Here is a 22,035-nt window from a genome sequence, read left to right as displayed (position 1 = left end):
GTATATTGCAATTTCATAGTCAAAGCAGGCACAGCCAAAAACTTTGAAATCGTCAATTAAAAAAAAAAGGGGGGGGGGGGCACTAAATGGGTTATAGAAAATCATAGGTAAATATACACAGGGGTTAGTACAAATAATTTAAAGAAGGTAAATGCCCTAACTGGTTATGTTAAGGACCATCATCCTATCTATAGTGCAGTATATATAAAAAAAAAAAAAAATTCAGTAAAAATCAGGTAGCCACTTACTAATGTGGTTTCTAGACATGTTTTCCTGGGAAAAGATAAAGATCCATTCATCTTTTCTTTGTTATAGAGTACAATATGAAACCTTGTCTATTTAATTCAAATCCTTGTTCATCTTGCTTCCTGTCACGGTAGATGATTACTTGGCATAGTCTTGCATATATTTGGTAGAAATTTTATGGTTAAAATATCTTGGCAGATTTCTGAAAAGTCTATGCTTAGAATTATGCAAGATATATGGTATACAAGACAGCATTAACCAGATACAAGATATGAATAATACAATTTGGTATTTTTAATTTTTAATACATTTCATACAAAAAAAATTTATGAATAATACAATATTTACAGCCAAGATCATTCTAGGCCAGTGTTTCTGCTGGTTCAACTCCAGGTACTCAATGTAAATGAGCACTGTCAGTAGCAGAAATAAAAAGAATGGAAATCTTATGTACAAAAGGTCAACATACAAAAGTATAAAAAAGCTAACTTTGCACTGCTTACACTTAGGAAGAAGATTTCAGGTTAATAGCATCTCTATCAATTACTTCTACTCAGGTTACACTTTTTTTTTTTTTTTTAACTATATTAACATTTATGTTCTAATGGAGATCCAATTGTATCTAATTCTTAAAATTTACATCTTGCACATACAAGAATTACAGTAAAAACAATGAACGACTAGTAGTTTATGAAAAGGAGCAAGTCCATGTTCAATTATTAATCCTTGCACATGATCTCAATTTTAAGCTCCTATTAGGAAAGTAGTTTACAAATAATAACAGAAATAAATAAGCAAAGAAATAATAAATTATTTTACCAGTAAAGAAAGGACAGGTCAATACTGGTTTTTTTTTTTTTAAATTTCAAGGAATGGGTTTCAAAAAGTACAAATAATGGCCCAAATTTGACCATGCCACCAAGGAAAATAGAGGAATGAAGACAATGATTAATACCAAGAATACTTCACTAAATATAATATATAGTGAGAGCTGATACCAACCACTGCTGTCCCTGAATAGCAGTTGTAAAAGTTAACTAACTAGTCTCCCTCTTTTTTAATCCCCTAAGGGAAAGACTCTTACTTGCAGACATGGAGCAGGTTTTTCTGTGGCAAATATTAAAAAATTATTCTTCTAATTAAATACGCTAAATATGGTTTACTTTAATAAACAAAAAAAATCTTTTATAGACTGGGTTAAATCTACAATAAAATCAACATTAAAAAAAATATATATAGTACCAGTGATCCACAGTACTTAATTTGCTGATTGACTGCCTATTTATATGAATCACTGCAAATAAAACATACTAAAATAATAAGTCATTCAATTTAATCACTAAAAGTTATTGTAAAATAATCTGGCCACAGAGTACCTATGCTCCTGCTATCATACTATTACACACTCTCAGGTACATAAGTTTGCCCGGTCTCAGTTAAAAGAATTATCACAGGACTCGGACAATGTTTCAGTTGTAAGGGTGCAGCAATAGTTTGCAATCCCATTACATCACATTCATCAGCCGAGACTTGCCATAATGTTTTTCGCACCTTGTTTATGCCTCACAGAAGGGCACAGTTGCCTTCTCCTTACAACCTATGGTTATTGGTTATCACAATTTATATACAGTCATTTTTAAGATAAAGGTACAGATATCATGGAATACTAGGTCACAATTTGCACTATGAGGAAGAAAGTAATGAATATAGGAGTATTTTAATACTTTTCATAATGAATCAAATGTGAATTAACAGAGCACCACCCAGGAAGAATACCCTAATGACATGAAAATTATTACTGTTGACACCTGAACAGCAAACAAAGGAAAGTGAGTGATGCCAAAGTACATGTTCAAATAGGTAAAACAAATATTTAATTTTTTTTTTAATACAGGACATCATGTAAAATAAGTGGAAGATTTTCATGCATAATGGCATTTCTCCAGAACACGCAACACATTACCACAACAATCATCCATTACATTTTTCTTGTTTCACGCTAAAAAAAAAAATGAAATTTTAACAATGCCTACAATGACTATTACGACAACAATCATTCATCATGTGTTATTCTTACACATCACACTTAAAAACTGACATTCTAATAATGCCTACAATGATTGTAAACTCTTATACTTCCATTATTTCTGATAATCAAGCATACTAACTATTGTAAATTACACCTCGGATTCACTCGGGGAGAAGTCTAATAACTTTTGGACGAACAAAGGAAAAATAAACCCTTTTAAGGATGATGTATTAATGAGAGGAAAAAATGATGCCACTTACTAATACAGTAAAAATTGTCATCTAACTATGATAACTTGCCATTGGTGAGGACAAGTCTATTAAGTGTATGCTGCTGATGAGGAGATGAAATCGTTGGCGTGTACACATAATTGGCACGCATAGTGGCAGACCTGAGTGGAGTTACGCCTGGCAGCTTGCGAACAACCAGGCCACGTGGAGAGGGACTTGCTTGGATAGGCGACTCACTCTCTATCTTTATTTCATTTCCAAGATCATCAACCAGAGCACCATTTGACTATCAAAAAGTAAATTTAATAATTTGTTTTATTATACAAGAAAAAAATCAAAATTATTTCTATAATTTCATATATGGTATACCGATAGACAATCACCATGCATAGTAGGTTGTGAACATTACCTGCAGACTAATTTCTGTCATGGTTGAATCAGGAAGGATGTACTCAGGCTCCTCAGAAGAGGTAACAGAGTTGCGCTTTAAAGACTGCGCTGTAAATGTAGATCGAGCATTTGTGTGGGTAGACGGAGACTGGGCAATACTTGTGGATAGAGAACGGCCATTTTGCAGTGACTGTCTTATGTGCTGCTGTTGATTACTGAGAACTGTTTGGGCTCCCCTCTGATTAGAAGTTATGATGGTTGATGAAAGGGGATTCAATATCTGAAGAATGTTACACACTTTAAATTGCATTTAAATTTTTCATTTATCCCCCCAACCCCATTTTTCATAAGATTGAGATAATAAAGCAAGCAGCTTCATATTTTTATACTATTTAGGTTCAATTGTGTATTTCCTTAGTCAAGACAATTTAAATTTTTTTAACACCCTGCTTGTCTCCCACCAAGGCAGGGTGACCCAAAAAAGAAACCTTCCGTCATTCACACTATCAAATTATAATACCAATTATTAATTCTGCTGGAATGATCCCCTCGTAACTAAATGAACTCGACTAGTGGCTAGCGCGACGGGCTGGAGTTTTGAGACTATGACCGCGGGTTCAATCCCAGCCGGGGGTATGGTTTAACTCGACTGAGTCATCGGTGCAGTATAGGGGACTATATGGTTTACAATAAATGCTAGGGCTGTATAAAAAAATTGTTTTAACACTAAATACACAAGACCAACTTTCACAAGGTTAATAGAAATGATCACAGTGCAGGTCATTCTACATTTGTGTATCAAGATACGAAGTTATGAACCAGGGAATTTCAACACCAAGCACAACTAAAAGCATGCTACTTTTTATTCTAAAGAAATACGAGTAAAAAAAAAAATTAGCTGCACCATCTCACTTCGACAAAGCCCTGCATACCAATTAGAATTTTTTTTTTTTGTATTCAGAAGAAAAAACTTAAATTCTACTTCAAATATTATGCATAATAAACAACCTCAGCTTACCTTCACTGTCCCAACTGTAGGAGTGATAGGGGTGTCAATTGCCAGAGGATCAACTTCTTCATCTTCGTCTTCATCTTCGCTACATGACGAAACACCTCCATTTGACTCAAATTTCATTTCACCTCGTTCTAATGCCTCCAGCACTTCTATAAAGTTAAAGCATGAGGTTATTAGCATTAAACAAATCACAAGTATATATAAAATAGAAAACATTAAAAATTGCTAAGGTAAAGGATACAAATATTATGAGGTACTGTAAAAAAAAAAACAATATTTATATAAACAACACTCCATATACTATAATGTCATTTTCCGTGTAGTATACAGAAAGTGGACGTGTGTTATTCCCTGTAAGCGAACGCATTTTATTCCTGTCAGTCAGGCAGTGGCCAGGACAGGAGCAGATGAGAAGAATGTTTAGTTCAGTACCAGACGGGTGGTCACGGGGTAAAGTCATCATGTTTGGACAGTTGACCGAGTAGGTGATTTTGGCAAGTTTTTTTTTTTAGTGTATACTATAGGTGTTTAAGTGCTCTCATGTTTATTTGTAAAGCCCTTGTATGCAAGGGCCTGTGTTTTGGAGAGTATTTAACATTTCCACTGTAGGCTAAGTAGCCTGCAGAAATAGGGGTGTCCTTGAACAAAATAAATGAACATTTATGAACAACTCATTAGCAGCAGTGTGCTAGTGAGCTAATGCAAACTTGAGCATATGACAAGTTGTTGGAGTGTAAGCAGGGTAATATTTAGTGAGGGATTCAGGAAAACCAGTTACACCTACCATCCGACTTACGACCGAGTTCCATTCCGAGAAACCAGTTGTAAGTCGAAATGGACGCAAGTCGAACTTGACTACTGAATATCAACATCACATTTTTGTAATGACTATTTTATTGTTTTATTTTGGTATTTCATGTTTTACTTTACTTTTTATGCTGTTAGTACTGTATTTTATACTGTAAGGTTTAGGATAAACACTGCGTACAACACAAATAGTTGTTTATTTCCCAGAAATTTGGCACAAAAAACACGGTCATAAGTCGATTGGTCGTAAGTCGGATGGTAGGTGTATTTTTATATAGCTGGACTGGAGTACTGGAAATGGGAATTACAATGCTGCACCTTAAAGGAGGGGTTTGGGATATTGGCAGTTTGGAGAGATATGTTATACATTTTTTTTTTTTTAAACAAGTCGGCCGTCTCCCACCAACGCAAGGTGACCCAAAAAAAGAAAGAAAATCCCCAAAAAGAAAATACTTTCATCATTCAACACTTTCACCTCACTCACACATAATCACTGTTTTTACAGAGGTGCTCAGAACAACAGCTTAGAAGTATATACCTATAAAGATACACAACATATCCTTCCAAACTGCCAATATCTTATATATGCTTCTAAACTGTTGTATCTGGGTACCTCTGCAAAAACAGTGATTATGTGTGAGTGAGGCAAAAGTGTTGAATGATGAAAGTATTTTCTTTTTGGAGATTTTCTTTCTTTTTGGGTCACCATGCCTCAGTGGGAGAAGGTTGACTTGTTGAAAAATCAATAAATATAAATGCAGACAAATAATAATAAAAAAAAAAAATTATTTATCACACTGGCCGATTCCCACCAAGGCAGGGTGGCCCGAAAAAGAAAAACTTTCACCATCATTCACTCCATCACTGTCTTGCCAGAAGGGTGTTTTACACTACAGTTTTTAAACTGCAACATTAACACCCCTCCTTCAGAGTGCAGGCACTGTACTTCCCATCTCCAGGACTCAAGTCCGGCCTGCCGGTTTCCCTGAACCCCTTCATAAATGTTACCCTGCTCACACTCCAACAGCACGTCAAGTATTAAAAACCATTTGTCTCCATTCACTCCTATCAAACACGCTCACGCACGCCTGCTGGAAGTCCAAGCCCCTCGCACACAAAACCTCCTATACCCCCTCCCTCCAACCCTTCCTAGGCCGACCCCTACCCCGCCTTCCTTCCACTACAGACTGATACACTCTTGAAGTCATTCTGTTTCGCTCCATTCTCTCTACATGTCCGAACCACCTCAACAACCCTTCCTCAGCCCTCTGGACAACAGTTTTGGTAATCCCGCACCTCCTCCTAACTTCCAAACTACAAATTCTCTGCATTATATTCACACCACACATTGCCCTCAGACATGACATCTCCACTGCCTCCAGCCTCCTCGCTGCAACATTCATCACCCATGCTTCACACCCATATAAGAGCGTTGGTAAAACTATACTCTCATACATTCCCCTCTTTGCCTCCAAGGACAAAGTTCTTTGTCTCCACAGACTCCTAAGTGCACCACTCACCCTTTTCCCCTCATCAATTCTATGATTCACCTCATCCTTCATAGACCCATCCGCTGACACGTGCACTCCCAAATATCTGAATACATTCACCTCCTCCATACTCTCTCCCTCCAATCTGATATCCAATCTTTCATCACCTAATATTTTTGTTATCCTCATAACCTTACTCTTTCCTGTATTCACTTTTAATTTTCTTCTTTTGCACACCCTACCAAATTCATCCACCAATCTCTGCAACTTCTCTTCAGAATCTCCCAAGAGCACAGTGTCATCAGCAAAGAGCAACTGTGACAACTCCCACTTTATGTGTGATTCTTTATCTTTTAACTCCACACCTCTTGTCAAGACCCTCGCATTTACTTCTCTTACAACCCCATCTATAAATATATTAAACAACCACGGTGACATAACACATCCTTGTCTAAGGCCTACTTTTACTGGGAAATAATTTCCCTCTTTCCTATGTACTCTAACTTGAGCCTCACTATCCTCGTAAAAACTCTTCACTGCTTTCAGTAACCTACCTCCTACACCATACACCTGCAACATCTGCCACACTGTCATACGCCTTTTCCAAATCCATAAATGCCACAAAGACCTCTTTAGCCTTATCTAAATACTGTTCACTTATATGTTTCACTGTAAACACCTGGTCCACACACCCCCTACCTTTCCTAAAGCCTCCTTGTTCATCTGCTATCCTATTCTCAGTGTTACTTTTAATTCTTTCAATAATAACTACCATACACTTTACCAGGTATACTCAACAGACTTATCCCCCTATAATTTTTGCACTCTCTTTTGTCCCCTTTGCCTTTATACAAAGGAACTATGCATGCTCTCTGCCAATCCCTAGGTACCTTACCCTCTTCCATACATTTATTAAATAATTGCACCATATATATATAAATATATATACAGTAGGGCCCCACTTATACGGCAGGTTGGGTTCCAGGCTGTCGCCGGAAAGCAGACATCGCCAGAAGGCAGAACTCCATTTTTTTTCCATTTATAAATGCATATAAATGCCAGACAACAAGTTTACACTAAATTATATTAAGTTAGTAATAGAACTAGGCATTAAAAATACAGAGTAAAAAACAGTCACAGTAAATTCATTACTTATCTTAAAGTATTTTTAATAATAATGTAGGGAGAGGCGAGTAGTGCTTATTTGTAGGAAGTCAGGCGCAGGTAGCCCTGGCTCCCCGTCTCATACTTAATATACGATATTTAAAACATCCCAGAGAGGTAAAATGCACATACATTACACTCATTATTTACCTTAAAATATGTGTAGTCTTAATATAGGAAGAGAGGCGAGTAGTATTTATTTGTATAAAGTCAGTGTAGGTAGCCAGTAGGTGTAACCTGGGCTACACCTACCGGCTACCTACACTGTGACCCAGAGCCATATTAACATCGACATGCCTTGTTCACTGAATTTAATCATTTCTACCTTTGGATGCCATCATAAACGAAGGTAGAAGTAATGAATAATTCATGCCGAAAATTGTAAAAAAAAAGCAGTGGTGGAGTGGCTGGGCCAAACGCAGATTTATACACGTTTTCTCTGATGGCTGAACAGAGAAAACGTAATGTTGTCCCTCCAGAGCATATAAAATATGCAATAAATGCCAGACAACAAGTTTACACTAACTTATATTAAGTTAGCAATAGAAATAGGCATTAAAATCACAATAAAAGGTAAGATACACACAGAGTACACTTATTACTTACCTTAAAATATTAATATTAATATTAATGTGTGAGAGGTGAGTGGCAGGGTGTTTATTGAATAAAATCAAAATGGCACACCATCATCCTCTAACTTGGCTCTTAAAGCAAGAGGCTTACGACTTCTCTTTTTATTACAGCTAACCTTAGACGCCATCGTCAATGAGAGCCAACTAGTTAACGAAAGAGTAAACGAGAGAGAGAGAAAGAGATAGAGTTGAGAATGTAAGAACACAAACCGAGCAGGTAGTGGACGATCACTTGGTCAGGTGAAATGCGTAATAATATTTGTCTACTTTTAGTTCATTCATGTCCATTTGTGTTAATGTTGCAGTTCAAAAACTGTAGTGAAAAGCACCCTTCTAGCAAGACAGTGATGGAGTGAATGATGGTGAAAGTTTTTCTTATTCGGGCCACCCTGCCTTGGTGGGAATCGGCCAGTGTGATAATAAAAAATAATAAAATAAATTTAATAATAATTACCTCACAATACAAATACTCTTACATTGTGTACAAGTTGTACAAGTTAGTTCAGAATAAACAAATAGCAACACACCATTTTTAGAGTGAATGAAGATAATAATAATAATAATAATAATATTAATAATAATAATATTAATAATAATAATAATAATAATAATATTATTAATAATAATATTATTAATAATAATAATAATAATAATAATATTATTATTAATAATAATAATATTATTAATAATTTTTTTTCAACAAGTCGGCCGTTTCCCACCGAGGCAGGGTGACCCAAAAAAAGAAAAAATCCCCAAAAAGAAAATACTTTCATCATCATTCAACACTTTCACCACACTCACACATAATCACTGTTTTTGCAGAGGTGCTCAGAATACAACAGCTTAGAAGCATATACGTATAAAGATACACAACATATCCCTCCAAACTGCCAATATCCCAAACCCCTCCTTTAAAGTGCAGGCACTGTACTTCCCATTTCCAGGACTCAAGTCCGACTATATGAAAATAACCGGTTTCCCTGAATATCTTCACTAAATATTATCCTGCTCACACCAACAGATCGTCAGGTCCCAAGTACCATTCGTCTCCATTCACTCCTATCTAACACGCTCACGCACGCTTGCTGGAAGTCCAAGCCCCTCGCCCACAAAACCTCCTTTACCCCCTCTCTCCAACCCTTTCGAGGACGACCCCTACCCCGCCTTCCTTCCCCTATAGATTTATATGCTTTCCATGTCATTCTACTTTGATCCATTCTCTCTAAATGACCAAACCACCTCAACAACCCCTCTTCTGCCCTCTGACTAATACTTTTATTAACTCCACACCTTTTCCTAATTTCCACACTCCAAATTTTCTGCATAATATTTACACCACACATTGCCCTTAGACAGGACATCTCCACTGCCTCCAACCGTCTCCTCGCTGCTGCATTTACCACCCAAGCTTCACATCCATATAAGAGTGTTGGCACTACTATACGTTCATACATTCCCTTCTTTGCCTCCATAGATAACGTTTTTTGACTCCACATACCTCAATGCACCACTCACCTTTTTTCCCTCATCAATTCTATGATTAACCTCATCCTTCATAAATCCATCCGCCGACACGTCAACTCCCAAGTATCTGAAAACATTCACTTCTTCCATACTTCTCCACCCAAATTTGATATCAAATTTTTCTTTATCTATATCATTTGATACCCTCATCACCTTGCTCTTTTCTATGTTCACTTTCAACTTTCTACCTTTACACACATTCCCAAACTCATCCACTAACCTTTGCAATTTTTCTTTAGAATCTCCCATAAGCACAGTATCATCAGCAAAAAGTAACTGTCAATTCCCATTTTGAATTTGATTCCCCATAATTTAATCCCACCCCTCTCCCAAACACCCTAGCATTTACTTCTTTTACAACCCCATCTATAAATATATTAAACAACCATGGTGACATTACACATCCCTGTCTAAGACCTACTTTTACCGGGAAGTAGTCTCCCTCTCTTCTACACACCCTAACCTGAACCTCACTATCCTCATAAAAACTCTTTACAGCATTTAGTAACTTACCACCTATTCTCTATACTTGCAACATCTGCCACATTGCTCCCCCATCCACTATCATATGCCTTCTCTAAATCCATAAATGCAATAAAAACTTCCCTACCTTTATCTAAATACTGTTCACATATATGCTTCAATGTAAACACTTGACCTACACATCCCCTACCCACTCTGAAACCTCCTTGCTCATCCGCCATCCTACATTCTGTCTTGCCTCTAATTCTTTCAATTATAACCCTACCGTACACTTTTCCTGGTATACTCAGTAAACTTTTTTTTTTTTTTCAACAAACCGGCAGTATCCCAACAAGGCAGGGTGGCCCAAAAAGAAAAACGAAAGTTTTTTAAATTTAGTAAATTATATAGGAGAAGGGGTTACTAGCCCCTTGCTCCTGGCATTTTAGTCGCCTCTTACAACATGCATAGCTTACAGAGGAAGAATTCAGTTCCACTTCCCCATGGAGATAGGAAATAAACAAGAACAAGAACTAGTAAGAAAATAGAAGAAAACCCAGAGGGGTGTGTATATATATATGCTTGTAGATGTATATGTAGTGAGACCTAAGTGTAAGTAGAAGTAGCAAGACATACCTGAAACCTTAAATGTTTGAGACAGAAAAATGGACACCAGCAATACTACCATCATGTAAAACAATTACAGCTGCTATACCCCCTTTCATTCTACATAATGCCTCACGTACCTCCCCCACACTTACATTCTGCTCTTCACTCCTAAAAGATGGTATACCTCCCTGGCCAATGCATGAAATTACCACCTCCCTTTCTTCCTCAACATTTAAAAGTTCCTCAAAATATTCTCGCCATCTACCTAATACCTCCCTCTCCCCATGTACTGACTCCCCCTACTCTGTTTTTAACTGACAAATCCACACTTCCCCTAGGCTTTCTTAACTTGTTTAACTCGCTCCAAAATTTTTTCTTATTTTCATTAAAATTTCTTGACAGTGCCTCTCCCACTTTATCATCTGCTCTCCTTTTGCACTCTCTTTACCTTTATTTTACTCTCCATATACTCTGCTCTTCTTATAACACTTCTGCTTTGTAAAAATCTCTCATAAGCTACCTTTTTCTCTTTTATCACCCCCTTTACCTGGAGTTTACCTGGAGAGAGTTTCGGGGGTCAACGCCCCCGCGGCCCGGTCTGTGACCAGGCCTCCTGGTGGATCAGCGCCTGATCAACCAGGCTGTTGCTGCTGGCTGCACGCAAACCAACGTACGAGCCACAGCCCGGCTGATCAGGAACTGACTTTAGGTGCTTGTCCAGTGCCAGCTTGAAGACTGCCAGGGGTCTGTTGGTAATCCCCCTTATGTGTGCTGGGAGGCAGTTGAACAGTCTCGGGCCCCTGACACTTATTGTATGGTCTCTTAACGTGCTAGTGACACCCCTGCTTTTCATTGGGGGGATGGTGCATCGTCTGCCAAGTCTTTTGCTTTCGTAGTGAGTGATTTTCGTGTGCAAGTTCGGTACTAGTCCCTCTAGGATTTTCCAGGTGTATATAATCATGTATCTCTCCCTCCTGCGTTCCAGGGAATACAGGTTTAGAAACCTCAAGCGCTCCCAGTAATTGAGGTGTTTTATCTCCGTTATGCGCGCCGTGAAAGTTCTCTGTACATTTTCTAGGTCGGCAATTTCACCTGCCTTGAAAGGTGCTGTTAGAGTGCAGCAATATTCCAGCCTAGATAGAACAAGTGACCTGAAGAGTGTCATCATGGGCTTGGCCTCCCTAGTTTTGAAGGTTCTCATTATCCATCCTGTCATTTTTCTAGCAGATGCGATTGATACAATGTTATGGTCCTTGAAGGTGAGATCCTCCGACATAATCACTCCCAGGTCTTTGACGTTGGTGTTTCGCTCTATTTTGTGGCCAGAATTTGTTTTGTACTCTGATGAAGATTTAATTTCCTCATGTTTACCATATCTGAGTAATTGAAATTTCTCATCGTTGAACTTCATATTGTTTTCTGCAGCCCACTGAAAGATTTGGTTGATGTCCGCCTGGAGCCTTGCAGTGTCTGCAATGGAAGACACTGTCATGCAGATTCGGGTGTCATCTGCAAAGGAAGACACGGTGCTGTGGCTGACATCCTTGTCTATGTCGGATATGAGGATGAGGAACAAGATGGGAGCTATTACTGTGCCTTGTGGAACAGAGCTTTTAACCGTAGCTGCCTCGGACTTTACTCTGTTGACGACTACTCTCTGTGTTCTGTTAGTGAGGAAATTATAGATCCATCGACCAACTTTTCCTGTTATTCCTTTAGCGCGCATTTTGTGCGCTATTACGCCATGGTCACACTTGTCGAAGGCTTTTGCAAAGTCTGTATATATTACATCTGCATTCTTTTTGTCTTCTAGTGCATTTAGGACCTTGTCGTAGTGATCCAGTAGTTGAGACAGACAGGAGCGACCTGTTCTAAACCCATGTTGCCCTGGGTTGTGTAACTGATGGGTTTCTAGATGGGTGGTGATCTTGCTTCTTAGGACCCTTTCAAAGATTTTTATGATATGGGATGTTAGTGCTATTGGTCTGTAGTTCTTTGCTGTTGCTTTACTGCCCCCTTTGTGGAGTGGGGCTATGTCTGTTGTTTTTAGTAACTGAGGGACGACCCCCGTGTCCATGCTCCCTCTCCATAGGATGGAAAAGGCTCGTGATAGGGGCTTCTTGCAGTTCTTGATGAACACAGAGTTCCATGAGTCTGGCCCTGGGGCAGAGTGCATGGGCATGTCATTTATCGCCTGTTCGAAGTCATTTGGCGTCAGGATAACATCGGATAGGCTTGTGTTAATCAAATTTTGTGGCTCTCTCATAAAAAATTCATTTTGATCTTCGACTCTCAGTCTGGTTAGCGGCTTGCTAAAAACTGAGTCATATTGGGACTTGAGTAGCTCACTCATTTCCTTGCTGTCATCTGTGTAGGACCCATCTTGTTTAAGTAGGGGCCCAATACTGGACGTTGTTCTCGATTTTGATTTGGCATAGGAGAAGAAATACTTTGGGTTTCTTTCGATTTCATTTATGGCTTTTAGTTCTTCCCGCGATTCCTGACTCCTAAAGGATTCTTTTAGCTTAAGTTCGATGCTTGCTATTTCTCTGACCAGTGTCTCCCTGCGCATTTCTGATATATTGACCTCTTTTAGCCGCTCTGTTATTCTTTTCCGTCGCCTGTAAAGGGAGCGCCTGTCTCTTTCTATTTTACATCTACTCCTCCTTTTTCTTAGAGGAATAAGCCTTGTGCATACATCGAGTGCCACCGAGTTAATCTGTTCTAGGCATAAGTTTGGGTCTGTGTTGCTTAGTATATCTTCCCAGCTTATATCGGTTAGGACTTGGTTTACTTGGTCCCACTTTATGTTTTTGTTATTGAAGTTGAATTTGGTGAATGCTCCCTCGTGACTAGTCTCATTTTGTCGGTCTGGGGCTCCACGCATACATGTCTGAACCTCAATTATGTTGTGATCTGAGTATATTGTTTTTGATATGGTGACATTTCTTATCAGATCATCATTGTTAGTGAAGATGAGGTCTAGTGTATTCTCCAGTCTAGTAGGCTCTATTATTTGCTGGTTTAAATTGAATTTTGTGCAGAGATTTAAAAGCTCGTGTGAGTGTGAGTTTTCATCAGAGCTGCCTCCTGGTGTTATTACTGCAACAATATTATTTGCTATATTCCTCCATTTTAGGTGCCTTAAGTTGAAATCCCCCAGGAGCAAGATGTTGGGTGCAGGAGCTGGAAGATTTTCCAGACAGTGGTCAATTTTTAACAGCTGTTCCTGGAATTGCTGGGATGTTGCATCATTCCACCAATCACTCCTTTCCTCCTGCACCCACCCTCCTATAACCACAAACTTCTGCCCCACATTCTAATACTGCATTTTTAAAAATATTCCAACCCTCTTCAACCCCCTCCCCCCCCCCCCCCCACTACTCATCTTTGCACTAGCCCACCTTTCTGCCAACAGTCGCTTATATCTCGCCCGAACTTCCTCCTCCCTTAGTTTATACACTTTCACCTCCCTCTTACTTGTTGTTGCCACCTTCCTCTTTTCCCCATCTACCTCTTACTCTAACTGTAGCTACAACTAAATAATGATCCGATATATCAGTTGCCCCTCTATAAACATGTACATCCTGGAGCCTACCCATCAACCTTTTATCCACCAATACATAATCTAATAAACTACTTTCATTACGTGCTACATCATACCTTGTATATTTATTTATCCTCTTTTTCATAAAATATGTATTACTTATTACCAAATTTCTTTCTACACATAGCTCAATTAAAGGCTCCCCATTTACATTTACCCCTGGCACCCCAAATTTACCTACTACTCCCTCCATAACATTTTTACCCACTTTAGCATTGAAATCCCCAACCACCATTACTCTCACACTTGATTCAAAACTCCCCACGCATTCACTCAACATTTCCCAAAATCTCTCTCTCTCCTCTACACTTCTCTCTTCTCCAGGTGCATACACGCTTATTATAACCCACTTTTCACATCCAATCTTTATTTTACTCCACATAATCCTTGAATTAATACATTTATAGTCCCTCTTTTCCTGCCATAGCTTATCCTTCAACATTATTGCTACTCCTTCTTTAGCTCTAACTCTATTTGAAACCCCTGACCTAATCCCATTTATTCCTCTCCATTGAAACTCTCCCACCCCCTTCAGCTTTGTTTCACTTAAAGCCAGGACATCCAGCTTCTTCTCATTCATAACATCCACAATCATCTCTTTCTTATCATCTGCACAACATCCACGCACATTCAGACTTCCCACTTTGACAATTTTCTTCTTCTTATTCTTTTTAGTAATCTTTACAGGAAAAGGGGTTACTAGCCCATTGTTCCCGGCATTTTAGTTGACTTTTACAACACGCATGGCTTACGGAGGAAAGATTCTTATTCCACTTCCCCATGGATATGAAAGGAAAATTAATAAGACCAAGAACTATTAAGATAAAATCAAAGAAAACTCAGATGAGTGTGTATGAATAAATGTGTATATGTATGTGTAGTGTGACCTAAGTGTAAGTAGAAGTAGCAAGACATGCCTGTAATCTTGCATATTTATGAGACAGACAAAAGACATCAGCAATCCTACCATCATGTAAAACAATTACAGGCTTTCGTTTTACACTCATATATATATATATATATTTATATATATATTTATATATATATTTATATATATATTTATATATATATTTATATATTTATATATTTATATATTTATTTAACAAGTCGGCCGTCTCCCACCAAGGCAGGCTGACCCAAGAAGAAAATCCTCAAAAAGAATACTTTCATCATTCAACTCTTTCACCTCACTCACACATAATCACTGTTTTTGCAGAGGTGCTCGCAACACAACAGCTTTGAAGCACATACGTATAAAGATACACAACATATCCTTCCAAACTGTCAATATCCCGAACCCGTCCTTTAGAGTGCAGGCATTGTACTCCCCATTTCCAGGATACAAGTCCGGCTACATAAAAATAACCGGTTTCCCTGAATCCCTTCACTAAATATTACCCTGCTCACACTCCAACAGGATTAAATTATGGGGAATCAAATACAAAATGGGAATTGACACAGTTGCTTTTTGCTGATACTGTGCTTATGAGAGATTCTCAAGAAAAACTGCAGTTAGTGGAAGAGTTTGGGAGTGTTTATAAAGGTAGAAAGTTGAAAGTGAACATAGAAAAGAGTAAGGTGATAAGGGTATCAAGTGATTTAGATAAAGAAAAATTGGATATCAAATTGGGGAGGAGTATGGAAGAAGTGAATTTTTCAGATACTTGGGAGTTGACGTGTCGGCGGATGGATTTATGAAAGACGAGGTTAATCATAGAATTGATAAGGTCAAAAATAAGGTGAGTGGTGCACTGAGGTATATGTGGAAACAAAAAACATTACCTATGGAGGCAAATTAGGGAATGTATGAACGTATAGTAGTACCAACACTCTTATATGGGTGTGAAGCTTGGATTGTGAATGCAGCAGCGAGGTGGTGGTTGGAGGCAGTGGAGTTGTCCTGTCTAAGGACAATGTGAGGTGCAAATATTATGCAGAAAATTCGGAGTGTGGAAATTAGGAGAAGGTGTGGAGTTAATAAAAGTATTAGTCAGAGGGCTGAAGAGGAAGCATTGACAAAAGACAAATTTTAGATGCAAGCTGCACTTTTCAGACATTATTTGTATGGTCACAAACTTCTGTGCACAATTTCAGACCATTTCATGCCCACTTACCCTGCAGCATCACAATCTACTTTCATCTTATTATACACCACTGAAAAAATTCATTATAAATTATTGGTTGTCAGGATTATAATCAAGTGTGCATGGTTTATACTATTTTTGGTCGTGAAGATTATTTAATCAAATGTACATGGGTTATATCAATCAACTATATAATTTTAAACTATTACAAGTTATAAATGAAGTCTTTCTTGGTGCAGAAGTTGGGCATCACTTTGCTGGAAAATATTCTTTGCCTGATATATCCATCTCTTGCTTTGTCCAATCACTTCAGTGCAAGCTTCAGTCATCAATTTTATCCCTCTCTCAACAGCTCAAGTGTTTGGCCACTTGGGCATCTCCGGTAGAGTCAGTTTTCAGAACCTGTTGATCTGATAGAGAAGCAATGAAAGGAGGCTAAGTTTTGAATTCAGTCTTCCAGTCAATCGTGGAATGATAGTTCTTTGCTTGCCACTTTAGTTTGGGAATCGCTACTTTTCTTGAGTTGACAATAGGAGCCACACTGTCATTCTCTTCAGCTTCACTGTTGTCATCATCAGTGTAGATTAACAAATCCTCATCAACAGCATCAGCAGAATCTTCTCCATCCTCATCTGAGCTCTCAGTACTTTCTTCTATCTGCTGATTCTCTTTTCTAATTTTTCTTATCATTGAGACAGCTTTGTCTCTCAGTCATGTCTTCATCAGTGCACATACCAAGAAGAAGCTGATCTGTGTACGTAGGAATTTCTTTGGACAGTCTTCTTTACTATCTTTTCTTCACTGTTCAGAGGTCTCATAAATTGCAGTGACTAAGATGTTCTTTGGACCATGTGTGACATAAGGGTGCAGCTTGATGTGGAACCACATTGGAGCACTGAACTTTAAAATCATAATGACGACTTTTCAGCTCGTGACTGGGTCTTTATGTTGCCACATACAGCCTTGACACACACAGTGGACTTAGTTCAAGAGCAGCCAAGTCATCATCAACCATACCTGTGATCACTCACTCTGCAAATCCCATACAAGTATTTCTGGTCCCAGGACAGATCCTCTGCCACCTTGTTATTCAGAGCAGGGAAATCAGTGAAACTGACTGGCTTGATAGAAATAATTGGCATCTCAGACAGAGGATCCTTGATTTGCTTGACAATGGGACCTCTCCAATGCTCAGTACCACTTGGCTTACCATCATAAGTGGTACCTTTGATATACCTTTGAAGAGTTTCGAGAGTTTAACTACTCTCTGAGCCCGGCCATGGGCCAGGCTCGTCTGGTGCTTGCCTGGTCAACCAGGCTGTTGCTGCTGGAGGCCTGCTGCCCCACATATCCATCACAGCCTGGCTGATCTGGCACCTGGTGAAGATACTTGTCCAGTTTCCTCTTGAAGGCTTCTACACTTGTTCCAACAGTGTTTCTGATATCTTCTGGTAAGATGTTGAAAAGTCTGGGACCCTGGATGTTAATACAGTGTTCCCTCACTGTCCCCACTGCACCCCTGCTCCTCACTGGGTTTATTTTGCACTTCCTCCCATATCACTCACTCCAGTATGATGTTATGGCAGTGTGCAGATTTGGGACCAAGCCCTCGAGTACCTTCCAGATATATATTATCATGTACCTCTCTCTCCTCCGCTCCAATGAGTACATGTTCAAGACTTGCAGGCGTTCCCAGTAATTTAGGTGCTTTACTGGCTTAATGCGAACCGTAAACGATCTCTGTATTTGTTCCAGCTCCGATATTTCTCCTGCCTTGAACGGGGCCATCCGCACTGAGCAATATTCTAAGTGAGGGAGCACTAGTGATTTGAAGAGTGTCACCAGTGGCATTATTTACCTTGTGCAAGACAGGTATACAATACCGACCAGATGAAAGTTAAGACACTTGTGCAGCACCTGGTTATCTTTATTGTAGACGTTTCAAATGGGGAAAGTCAAGGTCGGAGGGCTACGCACGTGAATGCAGATCTACATTTGGACAGTAAGTGTTAAAGATGATGAATGGCTCCATTGTCGGTTCCGTCACTACCAACACATACAACAGGCTGCTGAGTTAGTTTCTGTTCCACCAGAAATGTATAATCTTGGCAATCTCCTTTCCATGGCCTGACTTGGGAGTCACATAAGCGAGATATTCAGTGCCAGGCTCCACCATGATGACGTAATCATCTTTCACCACTGACTTTGGGCTCCATTTCTTGGTCTTCTCGTTCTTTGTCATTACACAAGTGGAGGTCGTCTTACCATCAAAATACAGTGATGTGATATTTTCCAAGTTTGCTAACTCATTTTCTTGCCTCTCCATTCGGTATTTGCGTCTGGCATCTCATAATTTCTGTGGTCCAATAACTTTGCCTTTGTCGTCCTTGGTGATAATGCCAGTCCATTAACGTGGCGGTAGCAATGGCAGCTCCAGCATAATCACTGAGAACGTTAGTTAATATTTATAAATACATACTGCAGAGTACATACAGTACATAAAACACTGCGCTGCACTACTCAGTATACAGTGGACCCCCGGTATTCGATGGCATTGGTATTCGATAAATCCGGTATTCGATGCATTATATCGCAAAAAATTTTCCTCGGTATTCGATTGAAAACCCGGTATTCGATACGATTCGTACGAGACCTGTCCACGTGTGGCCTGAACTGCCCAGTGTGTGCCAGTGTTTACAAGCCAGCCAGTGTGCGCGCATCTAAGGATACATTCCATATTATCACTGTGTTTGGTGCTTGTTTCTGCAAAATAAGTCACCATGGGCCCCAAGAAAGCTTCTAGTGCCAACCCTGTGGTAAAAAGGGTGAGAATTAGTATGGAAATTAAGAAAGATTTTGAAGGGTTTGGGGCTAACCCTGAGAAGCCTATGCCAGTTGTGGAATCCATTGTGCCTACTTCAAAAATTAAGGAAATGTGTGCACAGTGAGTTGAAGTGCAAACCTTTATGGATGAAAATCACCCTAACACAGCTATTGCAAGCCGTGCTGGTGACTATTACAATGACGATGTTGTGGCCCATTTTAGACAAATCGTAAAGAAACAGGAGGTACAGAGCTCTATGGACAGATTTGTTGTGCGACAGAGGTCCAGTGACTCTCAAGCTGGTCCTAGTGGCATTAAAAGAAGAAGGGAAGTAACCCCGGAAAAGGACTTGCTACCTCAAGTCCAAATGGAAGGGGATTCCCCTTCTAAACACTAACACCTCTCCTCTCCTCCCATCCCATCAATCATCACCAGATCTTCATTAAAGGTAAGTGTCAATTATTTTATTGTTATTGTAATTATTCTATTGCATCATACTTTTGGGTGTCTTGCACGGATTAATTTGATTTCCATTATTTCTTACGAGGAAAATTTATTCTGTTTTCGATATTATCGGTATTCGATGAGGTCTCAGGAATGGATTAATATCGAATACCGGGGATCCACTGTAATACAGACATTTAACCCTTTCAGGGTCCGTCCCGTAGATCTACGGCTTTATGTTCAGGGTCCAAACCGTAGATCTACGCCATGAGCTCAGCTCACTCTGATAAACTGTGAGTGGTACATTTGGGCCTAGATATGAGAGAATACATCTATGTGGTATGTGTGCACCACATAAAACAGATCCTGCAGCACACTGTGTATAATGAGAGAAAAAAAATTAAATCATGATTTTTCGATTAAAACAGCAACTTTGCAGTGTTTTTTCGTATGTTTTTTATAGTTGTATTTGCGATTTCTTGGTCTCATTTGATAGAATGGAAGACATATTACAGAAATAGAGATGATTTTGATTGGTTTTAGCACTGGAAATGGCTTGAAACTGAGCTCAAAGTAGCAGAAATGTTAAATTTTTGCCGATATTCAAGAGTAAACAAACGACCTCACACGTCTAATACACGTCAGCTGGTGGGTCTAATATACATTCACAAATATGGTGATGATATATATACAATTATTACAGTATTGCATAACAGTAAATCTTCTATTTTTTGGTGTGAATAAAAATTCATTATGTGAATAAAAAATTAAAATGGAATTTATTTGTAAAGCCTCAAAACATAACTAATGAACAGAGGAAATGTTAGTTTAGTGCCAGGAATGCCTACATTGTTCATTCTGGACCCTATTTTGAAATTGGAATATTTTGAACTTTGTGTTAAATTGGCCAAATTAACAATTTCCGATCACTTTATTTTGTAGTTGAAACAGTTGACTTGGCGATTTCTTGTGCTCAATCAATAGAATAGAAGTAATACTAGTGAAATAGCTAAGAATTTGGTTGATTGGAATAATGTAATTGGCCTAAAATGGGAGTCAAAGTCGGCAAAATCGCCGATTCGTAAATATCGCTGACACATCAAAATTTGCGAGAGCATAATTTCGTCAATTTTCCACCAAATTTCGTACTTTTTGTTTTATTACCTTCACAAAAAGATTCTCTACGATTTCATAAGAAAAAATAACAAATTTTTTTTTTTAAAATTCTTGGACACTGGTGCGTGACTCCAGATTTGGGCCTTGGACCCTGAAAGGGTTAAAAAATTTCAATTGCAAACACTGTAGGCTAAACCTCAACCAATCAACCTTATATCTGGCACTGAATCTAAGATGTATAAAAGAAACAATGCCTGAAGAGAGCAGCTTTGACCAAAATTTCAATTCTCCTTAATGTGCATGGGTGTAAGATTTTAAATAATTTTATTTACCTTTTCGTGGTAGAGAGATTAGGTGTAAACCTCTTTATTGATAGTGCTGCCTCGAAATAACTTACTCCAAGCGAGTTGTAAAGCAAACAAATGCAAATGGCCAAGATATAGATGGCCGAAAAGTAGACGGCTAAGAATCACAAGTTTTCTCTTAGCACCACCACTTGTTTTAGAAGCCATAATTAACTGTACCTTGTTTAATCCAGTGGACTCATGGATTACGCAATTAATTCGTTCCAGAGAGAGTCACTTATCCTGAATCTGACTTGTTCCAAATTAATTTTCCCCATAAGAAATAATGGAAATCCAATTAATCCGTTTCAGACTCCCAAAAGTATTAAAAAAAATGTTTTCTACATGAAATATACATTTACCTACACAGAAAACAATGATACATGAAAAATAAAACAATAACATCACATTTACCTTTATTGAAGGCATGGTGATGTATGAAAGACGAGAGGAGGGGAGAGGATGGAGGAGTTTACAATTGTTTGGAAGGGGAATCCCCTTCCATAAAGACTTGAGGTACCATTTTTTTTTTTTTTTTGTTTTTTTTTTTTTTTTTTTTTTTTTTTTTTTTTTTTTTTTTTTTTTTTACACAGGGTTTGACAAGGTTAAGGATCCCTAGCTTTATTGACAAGCTATTTACAGGTTAAGGATTCCTAACTTTATTGGCAAGCTAAGAGCTGTTACCTACATCAGCTCACTTGAAAGCATTTTTATTGTTATGAGACAAACATGTAGAGAACAGGATGAAGTTGGAGCCATCTGTGGGCCAGCATTTTCATTTGATCAACTGACTATCTCGTTGACATCATTATGCTGTACGAATGTATTCCATACTCGAGTCACCCTGGATATATAGGATCTCAGATGGAGTGAAGTTCTGGAGAAGGGTACAGCCAGAGTGAAGTTGTTGCTTTCTGCCCGTCTTGTGGCATAAAAGCTTGTTTCACGCTGTCCTCGAAGTGGATCCAAGTGTGGTACTTTGACAATATTGGCCTTGTACATAACAGTAAGGCCACCC

At 38.6% G+C, this 22,035-nt stretch overlaps 1 protein-coding gene across 5 annotated transcripts in view; it reads right to left on the bottom strand.

Annotated features, from left to right (window-relative positions):
• Positions 1-751: 751 nt before the first annotated feature.
• jumu (jumeau) overlaps positions 752-22,035 on the bottom strand; it is a 92,160-nt gene continuing 70,876 nt past the window's right edge. For 4 of the 5 annotated variants that reach the window (XM_070100026.1, XM_053793374.2, XM_053793371.2 and 1 more), the window contains exons 7-9: positions 3,914-4,059; positions 2,915-3,175; positions 752-2,791 (exon numbers count right to left, since the gene is read on the bottom strand). In XM_070100026.1, coding sequence (XP_069956127.1) covers positions 2,561-2,791; positions 2,915-3,175; positions 3,914-4,059 — 638 coding nt within the window. In that variant the 3' untranslated portion in view covers positions 752-2,560. The remainder of the gene's footprint in view (positions 2,792-2,914; positions 3,176-3,913; positions 4,060-22,035) is intronic. The other variant, XM_053793372.2, reaches the window with a different exon arrangement.

Source organism: Cherax quadricarinatus, chromosome 71 (genome assembly GCF_038502225.1).
Source record: "Cherax quadricarinatus isolate ZL_2023a chromosome 71, ASM3850222v1, whole genome shotgun sequence".
Classification (NCBI taxonomy): domain Eukaryota; kingdom Metazoa; phylum Arthropoda; class Malacostraca; order Decapoda; family Parastacidae; genus Cherax; species Cherax quadricarinatus.
This window is presented reverse-complemented; position numbering and strand designations above follow the sequence as displayed.